This window comes from Telmatherina bonti (assembly GCF_933228915.1).
Source record: "Telmatherina bonti genome assembly, chromosome: 14".
Taxonomy (NCBI): domain Eukaryota; kingdom Metazoa; phylum Chordata; class Actinopteri; order Atheriniformes; family Telmatherinidae; genus Telmatherina; species Telmatherina bonti.
Window position 1 is genome coordinate 23,966,146 of NC_136612.1, and position 26,222 is coordinate 23,992,367.

General features: G+C 37.8%; 2 protein-coding genes across 2 annotated transcripts; both read left to right on the top strand.

The window, feature by feature from the left end:
* Positions 1 to 5,482: 5,482 nt before the first annotated feature.
* LOC306765596 (inward rectifier potassium channel 16-like) lies at positions 5,483 to 9,260 on the top strand (the record flags this gene model as incomplete). Its single annotated transcript, XM_079253078.1, has 2 exons — positions 5,483 to 6,527; positions 9,115 to 9,260. The coding sequence occupies 2 exons, from the start codon at positions 5,483 to 5,485 to the stop codon at positions 9,258 to 9,260; spliced, it is 1,191 nt and encodes a 396-aa protein (XP_079109204.1).
* LOC306765888 (inward rectifier potassium channel 2-like) lies at positions 7,287 to 10,723 on the top strand. Its single transcript, XM_079253419.1, has 2 exons — positions 7,287 to 7,423; positions 9,115 to 10,723. Exon 2 carries the CDS (start codon positions 9,363 to 9,365, stop codon positions 10,677 to 10,679), a length of 1,317 nt encoding a protein of 438 aa, XP_079109545.1. The 5' UTR covers positions 7,287 to 7,423; positions 9,115 to 9,362; the 3' UTR covers positions 10,680 to 10,723.
* Positions 10,724 to 26,222: the final 15,499 nt, after the last annotated feature.

Below are 26,222 nucleotides of genomic sequence, written 5' to 3' on the forward strand. Positions count from 1 at the left end.
ACTGTTGGAAATAAACTTTGACCTTTCCAACAGTATTACTGTAGATTTATCAACTATTAAACCAGATATTACTAATGACTAATCACAGTTGTGTGCCACTTGTCAGCATGTTCATTCTGTAGGTTTCATCTTCAAACAGCCCTTAAATAGTCCTGTTTCTAATATTTATGTATATAACATGCACCATACAGGACAATGTGGCTGAGCCACTAGAATATAGACTATGACCACAACATTAATAGGACAGTGCTCTCCAGCATGTCCATTACTAAACCTGTGTAAACATAAAAACCCAAGCGCAATCATATCCATTGTCTCTTTACCAACCAGCAGGTAAACAGGTTGTCCTAGCTGCCATTCATCATCATATCATACTGTTGTTTTCAGTATTACAATGGGACTGTGTCTGCCATACAGGAGAGCGAGCCAACTCAGAAATTAATTAAGACAGGAGCTTACCTAAAAGGATCGGATCTCCCGCTCATGAAGGCAGGACAAAGACTGTTGTCGAGGAAAGGAGTGGCATTTAAAAACTGTTATGACAGCTGGATGATTAATTCAGATGTGAACTTGAATTGTTTTTTACTATTTGTATTCATTAAATTGACTCAGACTCATTATGTTTTATTATACTTAGTCTGAGTTATACTGCTTCCATATTTATTTCAGTTTTAAGAAGACAAGCAGGTTGTCTGTCCATCAGTGATCATGCGTTAATATAATATGTTTCCACGGTATGAAAGACAGGATGATATTTACAATTAAAGAGAGCAGATGATCAAACCAAATAGTGTGTTTGGTGACTAAAAGAGTTGATTTATTGAATGCTTTAACAATTTATTTACAATTATATAAAGCACAGTAAATACAGGGGAAAAAATTACTAAAAAAAATGGCTAGAACAAAAGACAGTACAAAAAACATTAAATAAATTACAAAGAATTAATAGACAAAGATAAGTGAAAAATAGCATAAAAACTTAAAGATGGAGAAGTAAAAGAAAATAACTTTATAGAAGATCTATATTTTACACATTTTACAATAAAGTCTCTTCATAAGCTCTGAAACTTCCCAACCATTTTTTAAAGTATTTTTTTCTCCTCTTCCGCTTTCAAAAAATTCCATTTATATAACAGGGTAAAGGATGGTGAATACTTTCCCAAGCTTACTTCCTTTTACATGTTTTATGTAAAGCACTTTGAAATGTCTTGTATGAGAAAATTTCTATACAAACAAACTGGCCTTGCCTCATGTACTCACAGGGTCGTTGTGAAAGCTTCTTTTACCCATCTGAAATAAATCAAACCTACAAAGGTTCATAGCATTTGAGTAAAATATATTTCCTCTCTTATACTTCATTTTGTTCTAATTTTTCAAGCAAACATTTGTGCTACTCCATATAAAAAGTGGCTGCCAATGGATCCTTCTGCTGATCAGAAGAGTGTGTTAGGACTTGTGTCAGACTTGTAAAAGAAGTAGAAAGCTTACTGCAAGGCATTATTCTTTTCTACAAGAAGCTGCATCTTCTCCTTACTGGTTTCATGGAGTTTTCTATTGTCATCCAGTGTTTCTCACACTGTTTGAAACTTGATGCCCCATTTATTGCATTTATATAATTTCTTCCTTCACAGTTTGGAAGGTCCTTCTCTTCTTTGTCAGACATCACTTAAAAATACTAAATCCTTCTAGTACTATAAAAATAAAAGTTTTTGTATGAGCAAAATGAGCCCCTAGAATGATCATGCTGACACAGTTTTCACTTAAAACCACTCTTTTCTTTAGATCCCTCCAAACTTTCTCTTTATTCTCTTCAAATATTATCTCCAATCATATCTCCCTTTGAGCCAGTTGGATAGTAACAGTCACTTCTGCCTGGTAATAACATAAGTGTGAGTTTAATTTTAGTCCAGGAAGTTTTTCATTTTCTTTTTTACCACGCTGGCTGTAAATGGCACACTGTTCTGTGTTATCTCTCAGAAGAATGTCTGTTATCTCTTTCTTCACACATCATCTGACTAAACCAAAACTTTATCATGTTGCTTTCATAGCCGATCAGTGCTTTATTTTTAGAAACCACGATAAGGTTGTTTTGGTATTATTGACCTCTTTTCGCAGCTTTGATGCTCTTATAGCTGCAATAAATGTGGTTTAAAAGTCAGCGTGTTATGGCAGTCCAGGTGTGATCTTGTCTTATCGGAAGGAAATTGTCTTCAATTGTGGAAGAGAAAATCCTTGTGCCACTGAAAATGTCTTCATCTGATTGAGCAAAGGTTAACTTCCAGTCTAATGAATCACGGAAGTTCAAGAAGTAACCTATTGAACTACCTTTAAACATCGATAATTTTCAGCTTTTATTTATCTGGAAGACTACTGAGATTGCACAACTTCTGTTTCATCATCCCAACACAAACAATCGGAGGACGTTTGGTTTTTCTTGTCTTGACGGATTCCTTAAATATTCCATAAGTCATAAAACTTTTCACATTGTCCAATGAGGCTTCAGAGGGCAGTGATTGCTGTGATAGCAGGACAAAATAGGACTTTGCCTCAGGACCAGACCAGCCCCCAACAATGTTATGCTGCTCAACCAGGTGAAGGCTACTTCAACTTGGACAAAACATCGTCTAGCACTTGGCAGGTCTGATGCACTTTTGTGACACCTGATCAAAACCAATTTCATCTCTGCAAGTAAGTCAATAATTTAAATATTTGCTAACAGTTAAAGATATTTCTAAACTTTACTTGATTAAACTTTGATTGGAATATTATTTCTAAATGTTTACAATCTTAATATGGAAAACAATTAGTGTAAAATTCCTGTTATTCTGCTGAGCTTGAAACATGCTAGACTTGAATTAGAAACTAAAAAAGAGCTCAAAAGTTTACCTATTTAGTGAATTGGTACAATCATAAAAAAACAGGATAGGAAGTTTTATTGCCATTAAAGGACTAACCTTAAGCTTATATACATATATATATTATATTATACACACACACACACACACACACACACACACACACACACACACACACACATATATATATATATATATATATATATATATATATATATATATATATATCTTTATATATATATATATATATATATATATATATATATATATATATATATATGTTTGTGTGTGTGTGTGTGTGTGTGTGTGAATATAGCAGTTGAACTAATTGTTCACGTAAGGTAAACTGAGTGTATTTTCATCTCACAGAAAATGGAAAAGAAGTGCAAATTATGACCAATTAAATAAAAGAATTCTCTTGGGAAAAAAATCTCATTAGAAGAACTATGTGGGGTCGAGAAAGCAAAATTACTAAGAAAAGAGAGCCAAGGTGAAGTTAATCAATCCTGAAGCCACAATGTGTTAGCAGCAGAAGTTATTCTTGGTAATTTCCTAGTTTTGTGACTGTGCAATGTAAAGGCTGTAAACTGGGCTGACTGGCCTCACTGACCTTCTTCCCAGTCCTGATTGTCCTTTATTATATGACTTGCAGGGAACAGTCTCTGATTTTTGTAGTTTATGGGTCATGATTTATCCTAGTTCTAATGCAGATTATTTTAATAACTTTCTCTTTTTCTATGCATTTGTTTCTGTCTGTTATTATCTGATCAGCTGCGGCAAAGCTGTATTATAATCACAACCAAAGGAACGCGTAAAGCCTAAATATGTTTCTTAAATTTGGCATTTCTTGTTGTGGAACTTGATGTTACAGAACACAGTCAAGTTTTAACCTGTTGAGTGAATTTACTGCAAAAAGTCTCATGCGTTAGAGATCCAGAATAACATCTCATAAGAACTGACATTTATCTGGCTGACAGGAACATTGTTTACCAGCCTCGGCTTCACTTTATTGCGCAAACAATATAACCATAACAGTCAGTCAATTAATAAACAGAAAGTGTAAAATTAGACGTCTTAATAAGCCATTTATCATAAACTGGGATAAACATTAGCTACGTGTCATATCTACATCAGAAAGTTTGACAGGCTGACATGACTTGTTATTGATCGGTGAGATTGTTCTGTTCTGTGACATAAACATGAAAGTGAGCTTGTTATCATTGGAAACTTAAGTCACGTGAAATGACTCAAGTACAAAATAAGAAAGTGATATCAATGTCATGTCTTTTGGGTGTGTGTCTGAAGAAGGGTGCCACAGTTAAAGTTTGACATCTGTGGTCAAATTTGGAGGTGAAAGCTGTTAGAGGTGGTGGGAGGATAATAATTTACCCTCATGAAGACGTGAGCAAGTTAATAACTGCCCCACACTAAGGTGAAGAGTTTGCTTAATTAACCGAGACGTACTTGCACAGGACTTGGGTTAGATGGATCAACTATACTTTGTTATGAAAAGAATCTGGCTTATTTTGAATTAAAAAGTCACAGTCTGTCAAAGACAGTTAAGAAAATAGGAAAACAATTTCTCACTTTTCTCCTTCTTGACATTGCATGGAGTCATAAATCAAAGAGACTTCACCAAAACTATAAAGTAAAAAGATAAGCCAACCTGATTAAAAGGACATTCTCCATTACAAGGAATAGATGTTCCTGAGCCAAAGCCTTGGTTAATCTTTTCATAGGGTCAGGGTCAAAACTGGATATTAATATGTATCAGTAATGCTCACTAAAAAGATCATTTTTTACAAATAAAATGCACACTCAAACAAATCTTCAACAAAGCAATAAAGGTTGCAGATTATGGATGTTAATGCCAAAGAAGAAACATGCAGGTTGACTGAGTTGCAAAACTGACAAGTGAAACCCTAAGAATTTGGTTAAACATTTAGGCAAACCATCAGGTACCTTTAAAAGTAAATTAGTAGTTGAAAAAAGCTTGATGCTTAATTTTCACAATCAATCCCGCTTCCCTTTGTTTTGTATGGGTCTTCAATAAAAAGATATGCAGTGTGGAAATCCTCCTGCTGCTTGCAGGATTGGTTAAAAATACGGGTAAATTAAAAAAAACCAAAAAAAAAAAAAAAAACAGATCTGACCACTTTAGTTTCCGTTGTTTGAAGGCCTAAAAACAAAATGAATGTTTTTACGTTTTCCATATTCAATAGCCATCTGAAGAAAGGCTCTTAAGAGGCTTTGCTATTTGAATGACACTAGTATAAAATTCTTTGCCAAGTTCTATAATCAGCTTTAATTTGTGGAGTGTATTTGAACATGTTTATGAGTGTTTGGCAGAACAACCTAAGTAAATTATAACTGACTGATACCTTGAGCTTCTGACAGCCTCAGGCACACAGTGACCTAAACTAGTTGTTCAAACATGAAGACTCCAGCTGAACAAACAAATCTCAAGAGATTTTTGCATTTTAATCACTTGTAATGAGTAAAGTGGTGTTCTTCTTCTATGTCAACACATGACAGGGAATTTAACTTTTATACATATGCAATGTTTACCTGTGTTTCCTTCTCATCCTTGTCTTTCAACAGGGAACTGACAACTGGTCCTCATCAGGATGAGCTCACAAAGGGGGGATCAGGTTATTGATACCTACTGCACCACAATCCACACACTGGGCAAGCAAAATAGAAAAGAAAGGAAGCGGCTTCGCTACATGCAGAAAGATGGCAGGTTCCCAGTGCTGTTCCAGAAGGTACCTGGAGACTGGAGCCCATACTTCATGGACATCTTCACCACACTTGTAGAGATCCGGTGGAGGATAATGTTCCTCTTCTTTTCCCTTTCATACATCCTCTCTTGGCTTCTTTTCGGTCTCAGTTATTGGCTCATTGCATATGTAAATGGAGACAGTGACAGTTCTGAAAAGCCGTGTGTGAAGGGGGTGCATGGCTTCACTGGAGCTTTTCTCTTCTCCATGGAGACTCAGGCAACTATCGGCTTTGGCTCTAGGTTTATGACGGAGCGCTGCATTGTGGCTATCATAGTGGTGACCATTCAAGATGTATTCAGCTGTCTTCTTGATACCATCGTTATTGGTATTATTGTGGCTAAGATGGCATCTGCTCGTAAGAGAGCTCAGACGGTGGGTTTCAGCAGTTGTGCTGTAGTCAACCTGCGAAATGGGGTTCTGTGTCTGTCTTGGCGCCTTGGTGACTTTAGAGGTAATCACATTCTGGAGGGGATCGCCAGGGCCCAGTTAGTCCGCTATGTGAAGCAGCCACTGGGTTCTATTGACATATCATACCAGGACTTAGTCATCGAAGACCGTGTTCTTGTCCTTGGTACACCAACCACTATCATCCACAAGCTGGAGCCAGGGAGTCCCCTCTACAGTTTGAGTCCTGATGACCTTCTGGAAGAGGACTTTGAGCTGGTGGTGTCTTTCACCTACACAGGTGACTCTACAGGGATGCTCCACCAGACACGAACTTCCTATATGCCAGCAGACATCTGTTGGGGCCAGTGTTTCAAAGATATGTTGAAAGTGGGCAAAAAGCACTACAAGGTGGACTATGCTCTGTTTAATGAGACCACCTGGGTGTCGGTGCCAATGCTCAGTGCAGAGGAGCACGACAGAAGAAGGAATCCTACAGAGGAAAGTTTGCATTTACCAACAGTAAAAAGAAATGGCCATTTCTACGATGTCACTCTGGAATTCATGGACGATGTGATTCTGCAAACCTGTATGTAACAACAGAATCAATATGCACATTAAAACATGATAAACTGCTCACTAAAGGCTTTTTTAAGGACAGCACAAGCCTGGGTCCTGAAAAAATATTTATATGTAAATCTTTGTACAATGTTCTAAATTTGATGCTTATCTATGGATTGTTTAGATGTTAATAAAACAATAAAGCTTGACAATTTGCTCTTTTGCCATTGTTTCCATAGCCTATGAAATGTAGCTTAAATGTGGTTACAGTGACAGTCTTGCTTGTTGCTGAATACTGCCACCCTGTGCTCATCCATTGCCAACCGTGGATGTCCCATAGAGGCAACCTACTCCACGCAGTTCATTTGCTCAATTCGTAAACTGAGAAAGGAAATCTCTCTGCCATGAATGCAATTTTTGTAAATAATTCATTAATCTAAACTTTGTTGCTCTGATCCTGAAAGCTGCTGCTGCTTATTTCCTTTGTCAGTATCCAACTTTTCAAAGCTCAGCTCAGTAAATCTGTGTCCCAGTCTAATTAACGATATGAAACCAATTCGAGGACTCAGATCCTCAAACAGACGCTGCAGCTTCCTATTGGCCACTCATCTGAAGGGGGCGGGATTTCCACACGTGTTTTTAAAGTCTGTCTTTGGAGCCACTACTATCTTATTCAGTACCGCTGCGGAGGGTTATGGCACAATTTACAGCTCCAGACGGGACACAAGGGGAACACAACAAAAGGCTCGAAAGAGTAAGAGAGAGGAAGAGTGCAAATCTGGCGCAAACTGGACTTATCACAGCAAGAGAAGCTCAGATTTGCACTGGAAGCGACAACAGGTAGGAATAATGCTGTTGCTTTTAAAGTGAATAGCAATTACAGCTATTTAGCTGAATTTAAGAAATGTAATAATCGTGTGATGAAAATATTACAACTAATAAAAAGTGATTTTTTGTTTTGTTTTGTTTTGTTTTAGTGGCTTAAATAGCTAAATTTATTCTTATTTCAAATATTATTACATTAGTGAAGTTTTAGAGGCTGCAGGATGTGGACTGGCTCTTTTGCATTGCATTTCCTTAATCTGTCTAAACTCTGTAGGTCATCATGCCTACAAAAGGTCACTTTTTATCAAATACTTTTTGACCATCTAGAATTAAAAGAGTTAAACATCAATGAATAACAGTGATTTTAAAAGTTATTGAAATTTCTTATGATTGCAGTCTATAATTAAATATGATCTGATGGAAGAATAAATATTTAAAAAGCCTTAAATCAAAGGAACCTACTGCTGAAAGATTGGCCATCGTTATTGATTTGTGACATGAAAAATAGAGCAGCTTTATGTAACCACTTTCCATCTGCCTCCGTTGTTGGCTTTAAATAAGAATGCATGCAAAACAATCACAGGCTGTGCAGACTGCAAACTTTCATCTGCCACCATGCAACAACACTAAGCTGTGGGAGAAAAAAAAAAACAATGTGACAGTGTGGGAAAGTAGCAAAAAACATAATCTAAAAAAAAAAAAAAGATGTGATGTGTGAATCTGATAAGTTAGATCTCTGATTTTGTACAGCAATCCACATGTGTGGCAGAATCTTCACGAAACGGAAATGTTAACTGCACCCCCAAGTTCAGGTTATATATTATAGTTTCACAGAAAAGAAATATTTTTATCTCTGAAAATATGTGAGTGCATTATACATTTTTTCTTTAGTTTTCCTAAACTAATCACTTTTGGTTGAATCAAACCAAATATTACAGATAACTCAAATAGCATGAATGACATGACTTGCACGGATAAAAATAAAGGCGATGAAAAGAGAGCTGCTCATCCTTTGCGACTTCTAAACATGATCAGAACTACATAAGACAAAAGAGCCACTTCTGAATCTAGTGTACCTTCAAAGTAAAACATTTTTACTTTAGAAATCAGAAGCAAACACAGCATTTAAATGTAATTTATTTACATTCTCCACTTGGATTCAATAGCTAATTTTATATATATATATATATATATATATATATATATATATATATATATATATATATATATATATATATATATATGGTGAGTTGAAAAGTAAAAGTGGGGTTGTTTTGGCACTAACCCTGCGTATCAGGCTGTCCAAAGCCTTTTGTACCCTGTGGTGTTGTATTTTAATGGACCTCTCATGCCACATACACCAAGTCAATATCTTTTCTAATTCAGCTGTCCTTGCTGCTCCATTACATATAATACAAGGTGACTGGTTCAGTTATTGTGCTTCAGTGTAGCTTTAATTGAAGCAGCTGCAGAGATAATATAATTGGTAGTAACTTAATAAATGCAATTTATTCCGAGACACCTTTTACATTCATTACACTTTATACTGTACTGCTTACACTGTTTATCTGTAAGAATCGTGCCACCAACAAAGAGTGTGCAATGCATTATTTAGACAGATTGTAACCACGCACCCACATGCTCTGATCTTACCTCTTGCTCTTGTCAATTATTTTAAAACAGTTTTCTCTTTGTAATTTCCACAGTCCACTTCACTGATGAGGCTCAAAGCAAGTATCAGAGAGGAGTGATCTGCCCTCACCAAAGGTGCACAGCACTGCCAGAGAAGCACAGGCCTGGTGTTCCCTCCTCCCCACAGGACGGAGTCCTGTTGTCCACATTTTCTGCTTGAAGTTGTCCACAGGAGCATTCGAAACTGTTTCTCCAACGCTTCTACCAAAAACTTAGACTGTTTTCCAAAGCAGAAGCGGCCCAGCCCCCCCAGTTGGAAGTGATGGGGAGTGTGCGAAGCCACCGTTACAGCATTGTGTCCTCTGAAGAAGACGGCATGAAGCTGGCTACCATTGCCGTCCCAAATGGCTACGGAAACGGCAATGTGAACAAGGGGCACGCAGAGCACCAACATCAGAGCCGCTTTGTCAGGAAAGATGGCCACTGCAATGTGCAGTTTATCAACATGAGTGAGAAAGGCCAGCGTTACCTGGCAGATATCTTCACCACCTGTGTGGACATTCGCTGGCGCTGGATGCTGCTCATATTCTGCCTGTCCTTCCTGTTGTCCTGGCTGTTATTTGGCCTTGCCTTCTGGTTAGTGGCCCTCTCTTACGGGGACTTAGTAAACGAGACTCAAATGTGTGTTTCAAACGTGGACAGCTTCACTGCTGCCTTTTTGTTTTCAGTTGAGACCCAGACCACGATTGGCTACGGTTATCGCTATGTGACAGAGGAATGTCCCATTGCAGTTTTTATGGTGGTATTCCAAAGCATTGTGGGCTGCATCATCGATGCCTTCATCATCGGTGCTGTCATGGCCAAGATGGCGAAGCCCAAAAAAAGGAACGAGACCCTGGTGTTCAGTCATTATGCAACAGTGGCCATGAGGGACAGTAAACTTTGCTTGATGTGGCGGGTGGGAAACCTGAGAAAGAGTCACCTTGTGGAGGCCCATGTGAGAGCCCAGCTCCTAAAGTCACGCACCACTGCAGAGGGAGAGTTTATCCCTCTGGATCAGGTAGACATCGATGTGGGCTTCGATAGTGGCATCGACAGAATCTTCCTGGTATCTCCAATTACTATTGTGCATGAGATTGACGAGGACAGCCCGTTCTATGAAATGAACAAACAGGAGCTGGAAACGTCAGAGTTTGAGATTGTGGTCATTCTCGAGGGCATGGTCGAGGCCACAGCCATGACCACTCAGTGTCGGAGCTCCTATGTGGCTGGTGAGATCCTCTGGGGCCACCGCTTCGAGCCAGTGCTTTTTGAGGAAAAGAACTATTACAAAGTGGACTACTCTCGCTTTGACAACACCTATGAAGTTCCCAGCACACCCAGCTGCAGTGCCAGAGAACTGGCCGAGAAGAAGTCCAATGCTTCCAGCTTGAGGAACTCTTTTTGTTATGAGAATGAAGTGGCTCTTGAAAAAGTTGAGATGGAGGAGGAGCTCGAGGAGGAGGAAAACAGGCTGATGAGGGATGCTGAGGTTGTTGCTCTTGGAGACACAAACACAAATCTGGTGTCAGACTCAGAGTGCAACCTGGACTCTTTGCCTTTAGAATCTAGGCCTTTGACAGCAGAATCTGAAATATGACTTCAAAAGTAAAGGACGACACGGTGTGTTGAAGATTGCTTTAACTGGTCCTGGTTGCTGTTTTTAAATAAGGCATGAAAACTTGAAGGAGATTTTAATTTAAGATTGTGACTCTATGCAGACATCATGCACAGGATACCACTTAAATATAAACATGGTATAATATTTATGGTGGAAGTGGTAACTTACTTTTTGCATGGAACCGTGTGATAAAGACGGTTGCGTAACATCATGTACACACATTGCAGTCTGTTTCTTTGAATACTTTCAAACAGGATCTGATTTCAAATGATTAAGTTTGATTCAGTTTGGTTCAGAAAAAGATTGTGTTTATTCGGCTGCATATTCCTTGTTTGCACTTTTTGCATTGAACATCCTGGACTTAATAGGTCCTTTTCGTGGCATAAATGTCACATGAGGTTGTGACTAGTCAAATAGTTAAACTGACTCTGAAGTTTTGAGAAAGCTTTTGAATGCCAACTTAAATTAACAGATTTTTAATCTGGATTTAAGATAAAAAAAAATATATTATTTTAGATGATACTAAGTAAAAACTACCAACACAGAAATAGGGTATTATTTGTTAATGAGCTGGTCTCTTAGCAAATGTCAATTTAGTCTTCTTAACTGTGTTGGTGTTGGATTCAAGGTGTGATGAAGGAAAGATGTCTTGCACAAACTAAAAGTAGGCTACATTATACTCCTCAACCTATCATCTTGTCTACATGCAGAATCTTTTGCAACGTGTGCCTTAACAAAAATCTCCCTGTGGAGGCACTCAGGTGGTTTGGCTTTGAGCACACACTGCATTAGATCTCACTGGAAGAAGAAGCATGAAGATGTACATCATTATGCAGATTGCTGCCACCTCCTACAGGTTTATGTGTTTTAATGTGCAATACTGTTCAGTGGTAGGAAGAGATGGGAAGCTCGACCCTGAGCCAAAGCTATGAATGTTGACGATAAGTGCTGCTAAGTTACATATTGTATGTTTAGACAGAAATCTTTGGAGCCAAAATGTGTTATTTGTCTTTATTTTCCACTTAAAAGATTGCAAATTCAGTCTTTGGTGTTATTTTTAGCTGTAGACAAGCATGATTCTGTGAAGTGTGTTTTCCGAAGCACTTTCTTCCTCACCAGAAATCCCTTTTCCCCAAGAAAAGCAGAGACTGTTTTACTACCCAAAACCAAGTGTGTATATATATATATATGAAACAACTCTAACTTATCTGTTAGTTGATTTCAAACCTGTTTCTTTTTTTCTCATTTAAGAGTGGTTGGCTGTTAAATTGCTGAATTATTTAAACTGATTTAAACATAGCATAATATGTGTAAACAGCAGTGTTCTTGGCGTGTCAGACGTGCAGAATTTGGATGCATTGTAGTAAACTTTCTCAGTTCACCGCTCTAGTTCTGGTGAGGTCATTTCAGAATGGACGCTTGCTTTGTCTTATTAAACAGGAACAACACTGATTCTTTCAGTCACAATCAGAAATCCTGCATACACTTCATTTCAGTCTTACAGAAGACTGAGCTTTTCCAACTCATGGTGTTATTAGGTCACATTGATAATGTCAGTGGATGCCAGAACACTGTAGTTCCACTATTCTTGGTTTTTATTTTTCTACTACTGTCTTCCCAACTTTCTGCAGAAATGAAACTGTACAGTTTTTATTTTAATATTATTTGAAAATACTGTATAGTGATGCTGCAGTTATTCAGAACTGTTTTTCCTCTTTTTTCAATAAAACTTTAAAAGAAAATCATTACAATCTCACTGAATTAATAAAATAGAACCCATTAATGTCATCGTGTGTGCATAGTTGATTAATAATCACTAAGTCATTTTTCTACGTAAATCTGTCAAAGAAAAAAAAAAAATCCAATCATGCATTTTGACCCAAATCATTTGACATCTGGAGTTGTTCTCTGACACAGATGAACCCACAGTAACTTAGATGTGTGGCCCAAATTCCAGGCAGCTATCTGTCAGAGCTCACTCCGTCATTTATAATAATTCACTTAACTGACTCAGTCCAGATCTGCCAAAGCCCACAAAGAACCTGCTGCTCTGCTGGAAGTCATTTTCGATGACAGCAGTGGAAAGAACATCTCATTCGCTTTTCTCAGTAAACTGTGGGAATGTGACTGTATTCTCCACTGTGGAAAGTTTGGAGGAAAGGTGTTGATGTGTAGAATTTGCTGGAGAGTCTGATTCCTGTTTTCTTAAATTTTTGTGTTTAAATGAACAGAAGACGATATCCTCCACACACCATATCTTCATCTGATAGATTTTTTTTTCTGTTTCTAAATGTAAACAGCTTTTATTGTCCTCAGAAATGATAGATTTTAGATGGTGCATGTGTCTACATGACCACATGGACACATTACATAACAAACCAATACTCCAGTGAGGACATGCCTGTGCCTTTAAACCACCAGCTGCTCTAATTCAACATTAACATGCATAAAAATGCTGTTAATCAATGTGTGAAATCAATATAGTTGTATCACAAACAAAACCAGTTGAAGTGTGACACCTCTGTCTACAATTTGAGTTATTTTCCATCCGCTGCTGCATTCTGCCTACATAGACTACATATCAGAATGCAAGTGATTGATCAGACACATCCCCAGGGAGACAGCGTGCCGATTTGATTTGTTTCTACATAGGAAGTGGGTGTTGCCTCTGGACATTTTCCACATTAGCCAATGAAAATGCCACAAAGCTTCAGTTTGAGATTTTTGTTTTAAAATACAGAGCATGTCCATTTTTCCACTTCCTGGAGAAATTTCAATTAATTCAAAGTAGGAATCACTTTGCCTCATTGGGTAGTTGGGAGGTTTTAGTCTTTTAAAGCCTTTCCTGAAATGAGCTTTATGGTTTCTTACTAAAAAGTAAACAACATATAAATAAACTAAACTCTTATTTACACAGAAAGCCTCAGTTTAATCTCTGAAACATTTGCAATAACTTTTACCAGAATGACACAGTAGCTGTTAAATCCATGCTTGATGGGCTGTTTGAAAGAAATTGACCGCCAGTGTTGGCCGCTGAGCTCCCGTCGATGATGTTGATGACGTCTTTGTAGCACATTTCCTTGAACTAGCTCATTAACAATAGGCTAATCAACGTGACAGTCAGAATATCTAGGTGGACAAAAGGAAAGCAGCTCTTGAGCAGAGCAAAGTATCACACATCACAACTTGTAATTGACATTCCTGTCTTTTGTTGAATTTGCCTCGTGTCACATTTAAAATAAAAAAAAACCTCTGACATACTCCATGTTTCAGAGCTGAGCATAAACCTATAAAACAAAAAGATAAGACCAGTGGGGGTAAATCATTTCTCCTCCTGCCTGTCAACTCTTGCAAAAGCAGAGAAAGTCCTGGTTTGTCTCAGGGACTGGCGATGAGAGATCGTTTATACATATAATGTTAGGATGTATTAAAATAACAGATGTATTTATTGCTAAAAAGGAAGCATTTATAGTCTGGACAAAGTCGTCCCTGAATATATTTAGAAAGAGTATTATATCAGAAAAAATGATCCCACTTTTATTTCTTGTGGGCCACATCCGGAGCTTCTCGCTTCTTACATAGCTGATGGGCCTGAACTCTTCTTTCTTTCTTTTGTTTTTGCTTTCTTTCTTTGCTATTGTGGAGACAAAGTGTGTCTCAGGGTGGAAGAAATGGTCTCAAGACTCATAGTTCTGAGTTGCTTTTGGCACGTCTCTTTCAGGTGCCTGTTTTAAGATTCATCCGGTCAGAAAACAGTATGTATAAAACTGGACCATATGTCTCTATGTAGAGATCATCTATCATCTAGGTCTCAGCATAACCAGTTAGTAACTTAAACCTCCCAGTCTTGAAGACACAATGTGTTTGAATTGTTTAAAACGATTCAGGGAAATTAGGTGGCACAACAATCACGATTGTGTCACAGGACTTCTTAAATGTGTAACCCTTCTCTTGCCCTGTGTCAGCTGGGCTAGTTTCCAGCCCCTCCTCCATGACCCTGACAGAGATTAAGTGGGTGTGGAAGGTGGATAGATTCTGGAAAACATTCAGAAAGTGATGACAAGGCCTTTGATTCCACCCATCTGACAGATGTGACATCTCTAACATGGCAGTTGCACCACTTTTCATGGCCTCCAGCCTTTGTGATGATTTTCACATAAATTGTGGCAGCATTAACACACCACAGCATATAACCATTAAATCAAAACAACACACTGCCTCAACATTTTTCAAACTGGGATCTTCCAGGCGGACGAAGCAAAAACACATTTGAATGATGACGTTGTTGGTGTCACCCTGCTTTTCACAAACATGCAGTCATGTAATGCACTTATCACGGAGCACTGTCGGAAGCAAAGAGCTGCTGCAACCTGTGATGTCATGGTGTCACACAAGTTGTCGCTGGGAATGTCACAGAAGTTTAGCAATTCAGAGATGTTCCTAATTCTCTTCTACCGACAAGGATCTATATACATGAATGTTGACTTCAGTGAAAAAGGAAAAGGTAAATACAGAATAAAACAGAACTGAGTTTGGTAATTACATAACCCTGATGACATGGTCATTGCATAAGCGATATGGTTGGTCTGCGCCTGATGGTGCAGGACGATGCAATAGAAGAGTGCTGTCCAACAAGTCCCTTAATGATGGCAGCTGGGTCACTGATTACAGCATAGAGGGCAAAATGTTGACACCCACGTAGATCCTTTTTAAACTGCAGAGCTGAAGGCGATCATTTTGCCATCATTCTCCTTTAACAACACTGCTGCAGAAGTGCTTATTGAGTTGAGCATATCGCTTTCTTCACTGAGTGACAGCATGGTGTGCTCGTTTAAACACTCATAGATGTAAGCATACACCAGGAGTTGACAAGATAATAGGAGATATTTAAATGTCTAAACACATATCTGAGTTTAATTTAACTTGATTTCTTTTCACTTTTATTTATCACTTTATGCTGAATATTAGTTTACATTTTCTGAAACTCTGAAGTGTCTCTATGGATTAGAAGTAATCTCATTCAGTCAGTATTTGTTTTTTCTTAGTTTCAGATTTTGTACTTTAATAACCTTATAGCATATGTCCAAACAAACACACCAACTGACACCCGTTTTGGCTGCATCTTTGACAGCTGAGTGTCATGAGACACTCAGGAGAGGAAGAGGAGAATCAACTAGGTACAATGTGTTGGATGGGATTCAGGCTATTTTCATTCCCCTGCCCTGATGAAACACAATATGTATATTTATTCATACTCTATGTGTAGTCACAGAAACAGAGACAGAAAAAACATTTAAAAAAAAAAAAAAACAACTCAGCATAACAGTCGTAAACACATTATCCTTTTGGCAGAATGCATTTAGAAATTAAAAATCACACTGCTGTTTCTATGTTATTAACTGCATGTCTATTCATGCCACTGACCTTTAGGATTTTGGCTCTGGGTCCTCTGACCTCGATATGTATGCTCATTGTCGGTTCTCTTGGCCTGAGGGGATTCGGCTCTTTGAGAGCAGAATCCTTCCTGTATGGAAAAGTGAGAAACAGAAGCAATTACAAAGCCTTTTATTATGATTAATACAACTTACCTTTCTGTAAAAGCACTTGCAGAGAAGTTTTAATCACACTATTGTAGTTGAAAGTGAAACATCATCAACAAATGACAGTTTTAATGGGTATATCACAGTTGCAGTGAGACCAGAAAAGAAAGGTCAGACAGCCTGTATGATCTGTGGGGAAGGCTGGAGGGTTGACTATTTGCTGAATTTGGGTGTCCAGCTAATCTGCATGAGGTGTGAGGAAGTGATGAAATAAAATATTGATGCAGGCCACTGGAAAAAGTTAGCTTGGAGCTACTTCCCTGGCCTGGCTGAGGGACTGAGCACTATAGTTGCAGCTTTGCACACGATGAGCAAATTCACAGAATGTGGAAAAAGTAGCCATTCTTTACATCACACTTTATATTTTACATCACTCGACTAACGTTGGCAACCACGATAAATGTTTAAGGGGGTTCAGATGTTTAGATGGGTCAGTGATGTGGGGTTTAAAATAAAACATTCCTGCAAATTCACAATAACACAAAATAAAGTATAACAAGAGAGTGATATGACGGATGGAGAATTAAAGGAACAGGATACCTGAGAGGGGTTTGTTTATGAGGACAGCTGAGGAGAGATGGATAGCCACTTCTGAACTGTGTCCAGCCCTTCAGTAACAAAGGTTACCATTAAACCAGTCTTGCCAGCCAGCCACTATATTCAAACACTTAGCACTACCAGCTGCTGCAGCTGCAATACCACACAGGGCATGGCCTATTTCTGTCTGTTGTTGTCAACTTACCAGCCACATCACATTGCTTTTGTCAAACAATCCTCATCTGTTGGTTTTTCCTTATCTAGGCTATTTATTATGAACTGTCTGGAATTGATAAAGCTAAATCTTAATTGAATTCAGTCGAATTGAATCTCTGAGTTATCTTTTTCAGACTAGAATGCTGTTTTACAGTCTATCTTAGGACACCATGCTGTGATGAAAATAAAAATGTTATTTTTCTGCCTAAACCTTCCCAACTTTCCAAAAGACTTACTTAAGCAAAAACCTTGTTTCTTTACTCACTCTTTTTTACTCTACAGGCGTCTGAATGTTAAGCTTGGAGGTACTTCCCTGTTAAAGGAACCAATCTGGACGCTGCAAAGCTGTTTTTCTTAATGGAATGAGCATCTCTGTACTTAATGTGTAGCACATCCTCACCCTGAGGACAAAGTGTCTTCCACCATTAAAAAAACCAAAAAAAGCTTGCAACCACAGTTACTATAGAATTGTCTGGGCAACCATCATTGTCAGCACTGGTATGGATCCCCATGGAAGATAGTAAGATAAAAAAAAAAAAAAATTAAAAACAAAAAAAAAAAACATATATATATATATATATATATATATATATATATATATATATATATATATATATATATATATATATATGGAAGATTTTCAATCTTTTCAAAATAAATTAACTGATAAAATACCCCAAATCATAATTAGATAGTTTTTTGAACATGTAGGTTCCAGTCTGTCCACATTTGATGCGTTATTAAATTACAAGTTTAATTAATGACAAATGACAAAAAGCACTTTTTTTTTTACTGGTAGGCAAACTTTTAAGAAGGGTCTTTGTCATTTATTAAACTTGTAATTTAACAACACATTAAATATGGACAGACTGGAACCTACATGTTTTAAAAAAAAAAAGATCTAATTATGGTTGTAGTTATTTTTCTAGTTAATTTATTTTGAAAATATTGAAAATCTTACATACTCCACCTTTAAGCTAACATTAATGTCTATTAGTATAAAATTACAATAATAATGACAGGTGAAGTATGATTATTCTTGGTGAACATCAATAAATAGAATTGAAACTTACTGTAAGCCACCATAAACACCTAACAGAAGAAACCACTTATATCTTTACACTTTTCCAGCACTTTCTCCATGAGTTTAGTGTGCTGCAGGAAAAGTAAGTGCTTGGTTAGTTAGAATCTTTTATCAACCCAAAGATTTATTTGTAGCTATAAGGAAGAAACAGTGCCACATGACACTTCCATATGTCTTCAACTGTAATGGATGATCATGAGAAACTGGAAGCAACAGTCACAGCACCACACACACAAAAACAAAGAGGGAGGGAATAAGGCAAAGTGAGTGCAATCATCCTCCTCCCCACTTTAGATTTAATTCACGCAGAACAAGATTAGAGGATCCAATCAGTGGTGACATTGAGCCTGGCACCCCATGGAATGGGACACCAGGGAGACCTAATCATCCCCATGTCTCCACTCCGCTGCAGCATGCCAATAAAATCCCCTCTAGACGAAGCAGATGGTCGATATCATCTTCTTTCTTTTCCAGGTGAGATTATCTCCCATGCTTCAAACCTCACGAGTGGATGTTTGCTGCAACAGTGGCCTCTCTGCCACCCGGTTGAGGGATGCTGATCCTCAGTTTCTGATTGTGTTAATGAGATACCCAAAATGTACAGATGAGTAGAGACCAGGCGTTCTCTATGAATATAAAATCCACCAGTGTATAACTATGAGCTTCAAACCTCACTGATGTATAGATGACAACGAGGGTCATTTTCCTTTTATATTTATTCATAAGTAAAACATTTTACTTGATAATGACAAGAACAGCCTTTCCATTCTAAAAATAACTAGAGATTTCTTCACTTTGCTGAAAACACATTTTCTCTCTGCAAGAAGATTATTGCTTACGTCATGGCACAATTTCCTCTCTTGTCCTGCCTGTCCTGAGATTACAGAGGTGGCTTATACTTGGTTTAAGCAGGTCTGCCATAAGGAAAACAATACCACAGAAGCCCTGCAGGAAATGACATGTGACTTGTGATTAGAAACTCCTCAGGACAAGAGGAGAGAAAACAGAGGCATATCAGGGTTGATGTGATGTGTAATTTATCTCCACAGTCTTTTACTGAAATAAAAGTCTTTTTTTTTAAAAAAAGTTATTCCACACGATGCTGCATTTTTAGCTAAAAGCCAGCACAATGGCACAACAATGGACAAAACCAACCCCTAAAAATAGCATACATTAAAAAACAATATTACACATATGCATGCCAGGAACAGAAAACACATACAGTATTGCTGCCAGCATGGTGCCAAAACAGGACAGGTTTCCTCAATGGGATCTTATCAATGCAACATTCAAGACCAACATGTGTAATAGAAGACAACTCTGTTTTAGTCAGGCATTGAAAATAGGGCAAGTTTTCCATGTCTAATAAGAGTAGCAGGTAACAGGAGAGGAGCGTCACACCTCTGAAGGACATCCTTGGTCTTAAATGAGGGTTCAGAGTTACACCTGAGGGTTCAGTGTTGTGCTCTGATCTGTTGACTTTCCTTGTCAGTTCCAATAATGTAAAAGCAGCACAAAGACCTGGCCATTAAGGTGAACCTGCTCATGTTAAGACAGAGAGGCTTAAACAAGTGACACTGAAAGAGTAAGTAACTGTTCAGAAGTTTAAATAATGCTCCTGTCGTGCCGTGGCTCTGCATGAATGCGCATGTGATGCACCGTTTTGCCAGCTTGAAAGATTACTTTAAAAAGGAGACGCATACGACATCATCCTTTTTCCCAGAAGCCCGGATTATTTGTGTCATTTAAACATTGGCAGACTTGGGAATAATCTGGACAAAAGTCAAATGCTGTGCCAGGTCTATTTCAGACACAATACATCATTCCATTCACGAGAGATGATTACTTTCCATCGCTGATTTAAAAAAAAAAAAGTGAATGGGGCATGTTAGGGGACATGGATACTAATCATTCCATGGGGGATCTACAAAGGCATATGAAGCAGTCTCGCTTTATTCCTGTAAAGAAAAATCATATGATTGGAAGGAAAGCCCTTCAACTTTTCACTGTGGAACTTCAATCCTTAAAGCACAATAAACCTGCCCCTGTCAGTGCAATATTCAATAGTCCATCAGGTGACACGCTCATGCATTTTCTTTATTTTCTTATTATCTACTGCTCATATTTCTGATAAAACTAAAAAATCAAAAATTCATTGTCATTAGCGTATGACAATGAATTTAATCAAGCTGAGCATCTGACCTGGCAGCCCTCCTGCAGCTTGTCTTTCTGCAGAAAGGTATTGTAACAGTGTATAAAAATACAACATCTTCAGAGGGACAAATTATCATGAGCTTTTTTTTTCTACCAGGCCCCATCCTTTTATGAAGACCAGTGGAGGTTTAAATATAAAGCAATGCCTCAGCAGTTTGCTTCTTTCTTTCATCCTGGTTGTGTTGCGTTAACAGGCACAGACTTGCAGCAAAGCACCCTTGATGAGATGCGTCTTTCTGCACTCACTCTCACTGGGGACTGCAATGTTTCCATAAGACCAGCTGGGTTCTGAACGCTAGGCTCTCCTTCAGGAAAACAGCTTGGGGGGTGGAGGGGGGTTGATGCTACTTGCCTCTCCAGTAGTCCTCTCTTGCCTGCTTTGCTTCCCACCAAAAAAAAAAAAAAAAAAAAAAAAACACAGTTCATGAAACAGCAATAAAAAAAGAAAACATTTATTTATCAATGTTGTTAATGTGCAAACTCTATTTCTATTACTCCATAATTAAAATTATTATTTGACAAAATTAAAATGATTAATATTGATTTCAGGAAATCATGAAGGATTAATTTAAAGTTTTATTCCAAACTCACCATGAGCAACCCAGAAGGAAGCACACCCTGCTAAAGGCTAACATCTGCAGGCTAGCATACCAACAATCAACAAAGTTACTAAGTCTTTAAACTTTATTAATAAGATAATAGATACCAGATTTCACGACAACCCATAAACAGACTGCTAAGTCATCTCAGTCTGAATTTAAGTGAGAAATAAGCCTTGAACTAAAGACTAAAGACTTGAACTAAAAATTCAGCGGCTACATTGCTAGCATGTCTGAAATAAGAATAACAGCTCTCTGTGTGCATTTGTGTGTCTGTGGGCTTGTCTTGGTGCAGACTGCAAAAGTTTCTAGCACATTCACTTGTGTCGTCCAAATATTCCAGAAGTTTGAGCAGATGGGTGGTGTGAACAGTTTCACATTTACCCAGTTGCCTGCCGCATCACAATTGTTAGATCAATGGCTGCTTGTCATGCTGGAGGTCATCAATGGAAACATGGAAACACTTTTATGTAATCAGGCAACAGGGAGATGAGAGGTCAGAAAAAAAAAAAAATCATTTCCTTGTTCTTTAGGTCTGGTTGAAATATTCCCTGTGTGTTAAATAAGTTTACTGAACAACACTGAAATAATATTAGCAAATGATCAGATGTTGAGGGCTCTGCTGTGGACTGACAGGAGAAAGTGGCTCGACTCCCTGCAGCTGTTCCACTTGTTGACATCAGCTCACAGCACTTCTGCTCCAGAATGTGAAGATATTAACTTTCACCTTCTTTGGCTGTCTCAGGTTTTAAAATAGTCCAAATGATCTGAAACATGCAGTAAACAACACAGACCCTGCATGTTCCCCCTTCATAGCAACAACAGTGCTGCCTATTACTGCTACATTAATGTTTCATATTGTATATGGTGGTTCAAGCCTCTGCATTTCCCATGAGGAATCATCACTTAACTAAACAGAACAGGGCAGAACTTCTGCCTCTACTCTCGCTTACATGCCGCTAAGGTCATAAATGAGGACACAAAATAGAGATGAATGAAAACTGTGAAATCACTGTCTCATCAGCAGAGTGGAATTTGTATCTAAATAGAAAGAACACAGAAATTATGTCATATTTTGTATGTTTTTAATTAGAATCGCTAATTATATTTGCCATCACGTGATGTCTGCCCAATCTAAAACATGCTGTCAGTTTGCATATAAAAACAGCACAGGAGCACATCAAGTATCTCAGGTTGTGCTTTGATAGAGTAGTTTGTAATGGATACATTTAATTTGTCATTCAGGGTTTAATTACAACATAATTTAATCTAGGCTACACTATCAAATCACTAAGCTGTTCAGGTATCATTTTAGCACAACAGAAAGGAACTAACATTCACACAGGGACTTATTTCAGCACAAGCCATACAATATGGCTCATCTCCAGTCAGTTCAGACAACTCTGAGCTCTGTTTATAAAAAGCTATCTCTGTCATGGGACCCCACCCCCTTTTGATTATATCAAATGTTAAATCAGCTTTGGTTCACAGTGCTGTGACCATTGTGACCATTTAACTTATGACATTAAAGAGCTATATCCAGAGTAAGATTAACAACAAGGAAGCCCTGGATTATACTCTGTCTCATGTTTGCGTAAGTCACTGAAATTCATGTGGAGGAACTCTATGTAAAAACTAGGTTGTAATGTTATAATCAAAATACCAAAAAGCTGCATAATCAATATACCTGAAAAATTTCAAAGTCAAGCGGCGTTCAGCCTATGAAACATCCAAAATTTAGACAAAAATAACCATAATTTTTCTTTCAATGAAACTGAAATATTAAGTGTCACAAGGACCCCTCCAAAATGTTTTATATGTGAAACCTTTGCTGTCACACTTGTTTAGAAGTCTGAGGTGATGAAAGAAGTCCAGTGAACATTCCCAAGCAACTGGCCCTTTTCAATCCCTTACATCTCACCAAAATGTAATTATGTAATTTCTTCATCCTGTTCCAGAGCCTCTGAGGCATTTTCTTTTCTGTAGAAGACACATTCAGGGACTAGCTTTGTCGCCCAAACCTTTGAATCCCAGAGCACAGAACTCCCCCAAAGGAATTTTCATAGAAGGGTGGAACTTTACATTCTGCATTATATAAGTGCACACAAGTGTAGAAAGCATGTTTGTATTCAAACATGTTCATTATGTTGTGGCCCTTTTACTAAGTAATCAATGGTGGTAAATCATCAAAGAGATCAATAGCTTTTTTTAAATGTAGTAACATAAAATTACTCTGATAGTCCTCTAGACTGTTGTATGTATTTTATATTTTAGCTTCATGTTAATTTTGGCCTATTCCTCAGTATTTAACCTTTTTTTTTACTCCAGATGTTTAATGTAAATGCGAATTGCAAGACTTTACATCACTGATATCACTAAATGAATGCATTTTCCTTGACACGTTGCTCTATTTAGACAGTGTTTCATTTATTTACACTTTTAGATTATAACTATTAGTTTTGGTTTATATATATCTAAAACATATTGTATATTATTGATGATTGTCAATTCTAATGTTGGACCTGGATAAAAATGTTAATTATCTGTGTATTTGATTTGCAAAGTGCCAGTAAAGAAAACAAAACAAACAATGAACATAAATGCAGACCAATGACTGACAACAAATAGGTCAGGTCACATTTGCTTGTTAGAGACACAGGATGCGCGCATCAGTGTTCTACTTGTATTACTGAGGCCACACTGACAGGACAAAATTTGGCTGCATGGTGAGTTTTCACAGTAAATATGCAGAATTAAACAAGATTTTGACAGTAAAACCTGCAGGAGTTGTCTGTTTATTGTTGCAGGAACACATGACCTGAAAATGCAAAATAATATTAGTCCAAAAAATCATTCAAATAAGATATAAAAACTCAATTGTTCACAATGAATTCTTAAAGAAACAAGTTTATCTCTAACAATTCTTGATATTTGCTCGGTGATGTTGTGTCTGTATGGTTTGAACTAAAAACTCAGTGAAGTTCAAACTCAGTAAAGCCAAATGTCGGTCCACGAAAATCAAGTAAACAATTAAGCCATGTGGGTTTTTGGCAAAATGTATTAAATTTCTTTTTAATTCCAATCCAACCATATTTTGAATAGAAGAAACAACTCTGGGCAACATTTTCGCTTGTCCTTCTCATGTATTATATAAAATATGTTCTATATTTGTTCATGTGCCCTGTCTGTAATGGGACTAGTTGAGGATAACCAGCCTGTTATGTCTGTCCGGAACCACTCACCACCCCGCCTCCTCTTCTCTCAGAATGAAAGGCTCTCGGTGCAGTGGGAGCCCATACAGAGCAATATGTTGCATAAGACTGTGCCGTGTCAGCCCAGGGCCAAGATGTATCTAGATCTTTAAAAGTTCTTTTACCTTCCTGGTATAACCCATTCTAACTTCTCACCACAGTCTTGTGTCATGTATGTTGAAGCCAAAACTGAACAATGTTGTCTGCTTCTTGTTTGTCTGCAACCTGGGGGCTTCGTGATGAACAGTTTCCCGGAATAGACAGGCACGCGGATACAAACGCAGAGAGACTTCATAAGGGATGCTGTCCAGAGTATCACCACACTGACAGTTAAATCTATTGATTAGAAAAAAATCACAGTTATGATTACTACCCCAACACATTAATCTTCCAGCTGATTGTATGGAACAATTTCTGTGTGCGTGTGAGACACTTTATTGACTTATTGGGTGGTTTGCAAAACACTGCAACTGAATTTCCATCTCTAGAACATGAGCAGGTCAAGAGGTCGTGAGATCTGGCAGAAGATTAAGGAAACATTACTAAAGTGGAGCGCACATACTTACTTGCTGGCACTACTCTGGCCAACTGTAGGTCCCTTGGGGCAACAGCAAGAGTTCCCAAACTCTGCTTAAAAAAGTAGGCATGAATTTAATCACTTGTGCTCGTTTCTTGGATGTGACCTTTAAATGAAAAGCAAAAATGGTGTAATTGAAATTAAATTAAAAGATATCATACATGACCTTGATTCTGCCCGATTCAGTGTTTAACTATTTTGTCAAAGAAGCCTTTGAAATAAATGGAAACATGTCAAACCACATTAGTCTGTTTCCAAATGTTTAATACAAAAAAAAAAAAAGTAAATAGTCCTGTTTGTTGTGCATTGTCTGTTGGGGATAACTAACCACCAGTTATCAATAAATAAAACTGCAGCTTTTCTCAAACATGTTTTAAACTTTCACTTCTGCTGCTGCCTTGCTGGGCTCATTCAACGCCTATTTACAGTTCAGAGAAACTGTGTTTCACTTCTGCATCACAGTCCACATTCATCTCAGCTGGGACAGCAATTCAGCTGGCTGCTGGCTATTTTCTCTTCACACGACAATCTTTTGAGAAGCATTATGTAAGTCATCATTCATCAAAGGACATCTTTCCAAAAAGAATGTCCTTAGTTAGGCTGAGAATCCCTGTTATTGCCCAGCGCTGCAGCACTCCCTGCAGTCTGATGCCATTGAGTTTTCTCATTCTGGCATAAAGTCATTGGTCTTTGACCGACACAGAACAGAGTAGATTGCTCAGTGTTAGCTTTTGTTACATTCTGCTGTTAACATTCACAGCAAATGAATAGATAGAATAAAAAAAGGCTCTGAGGAAGACATCAAAATGAGATTCTTTATTTTCATCACACACCCTTAAGAGTCACAACTCACCAAAAAGTGTGCATTCCCCTTCTGTGTACTTATATAAGGATGTTTACACAAATAAAAACCGTAGGAAGAGCCCTAAGCAACAATGTTCAGAGTGCACATACACTGTGAATATTAGGACTATTAACACCCGTTGACCTTCATGACTTCTTGAAAGCAAGAACCATGTGCATGATTTGCTGTTTTATTAGCAACCTGAACACCTGGAATTTAAATCCAGCCCTTATGCATCCCCAGAGGTGATGACTTGTGATATGAACCACAGATGAGACACGGTTTTCCATACACCTACTCACATGTTGACTCAATGAAACTGCAAGTGCAAACCTGATTCTTTTTATTTGCCTGTATAAATGTAAAAGGTTAAATATAGAAACAAGTCAGAATTATGCAATTCTGCTGGTTTGCTTTCAAATATTTGGAAAATGCTGGAAAGTAGAAAATAATGTGAACCCCTGACTGATATTGCCAGAGCATCCTTACACATGCACGTTTGGTGACTGAGAAAACCTGTTCACATGTAGCATCTAGAAAAACCATGGGACACCTCAGGTGAGTCATGACTCTCAATGACATCTAAACTCTAAAATATCA

Bases quoted from the DNA above. Each gene is read 5' to 3' on its own strand.
- LOC306765888 (XM_079253419.1), top strand. From the start codon at position 9,363: ATGGGGAGTGTGCGAAGCCACCGTTACAGCATTGTGTCCTCTGAAGAA.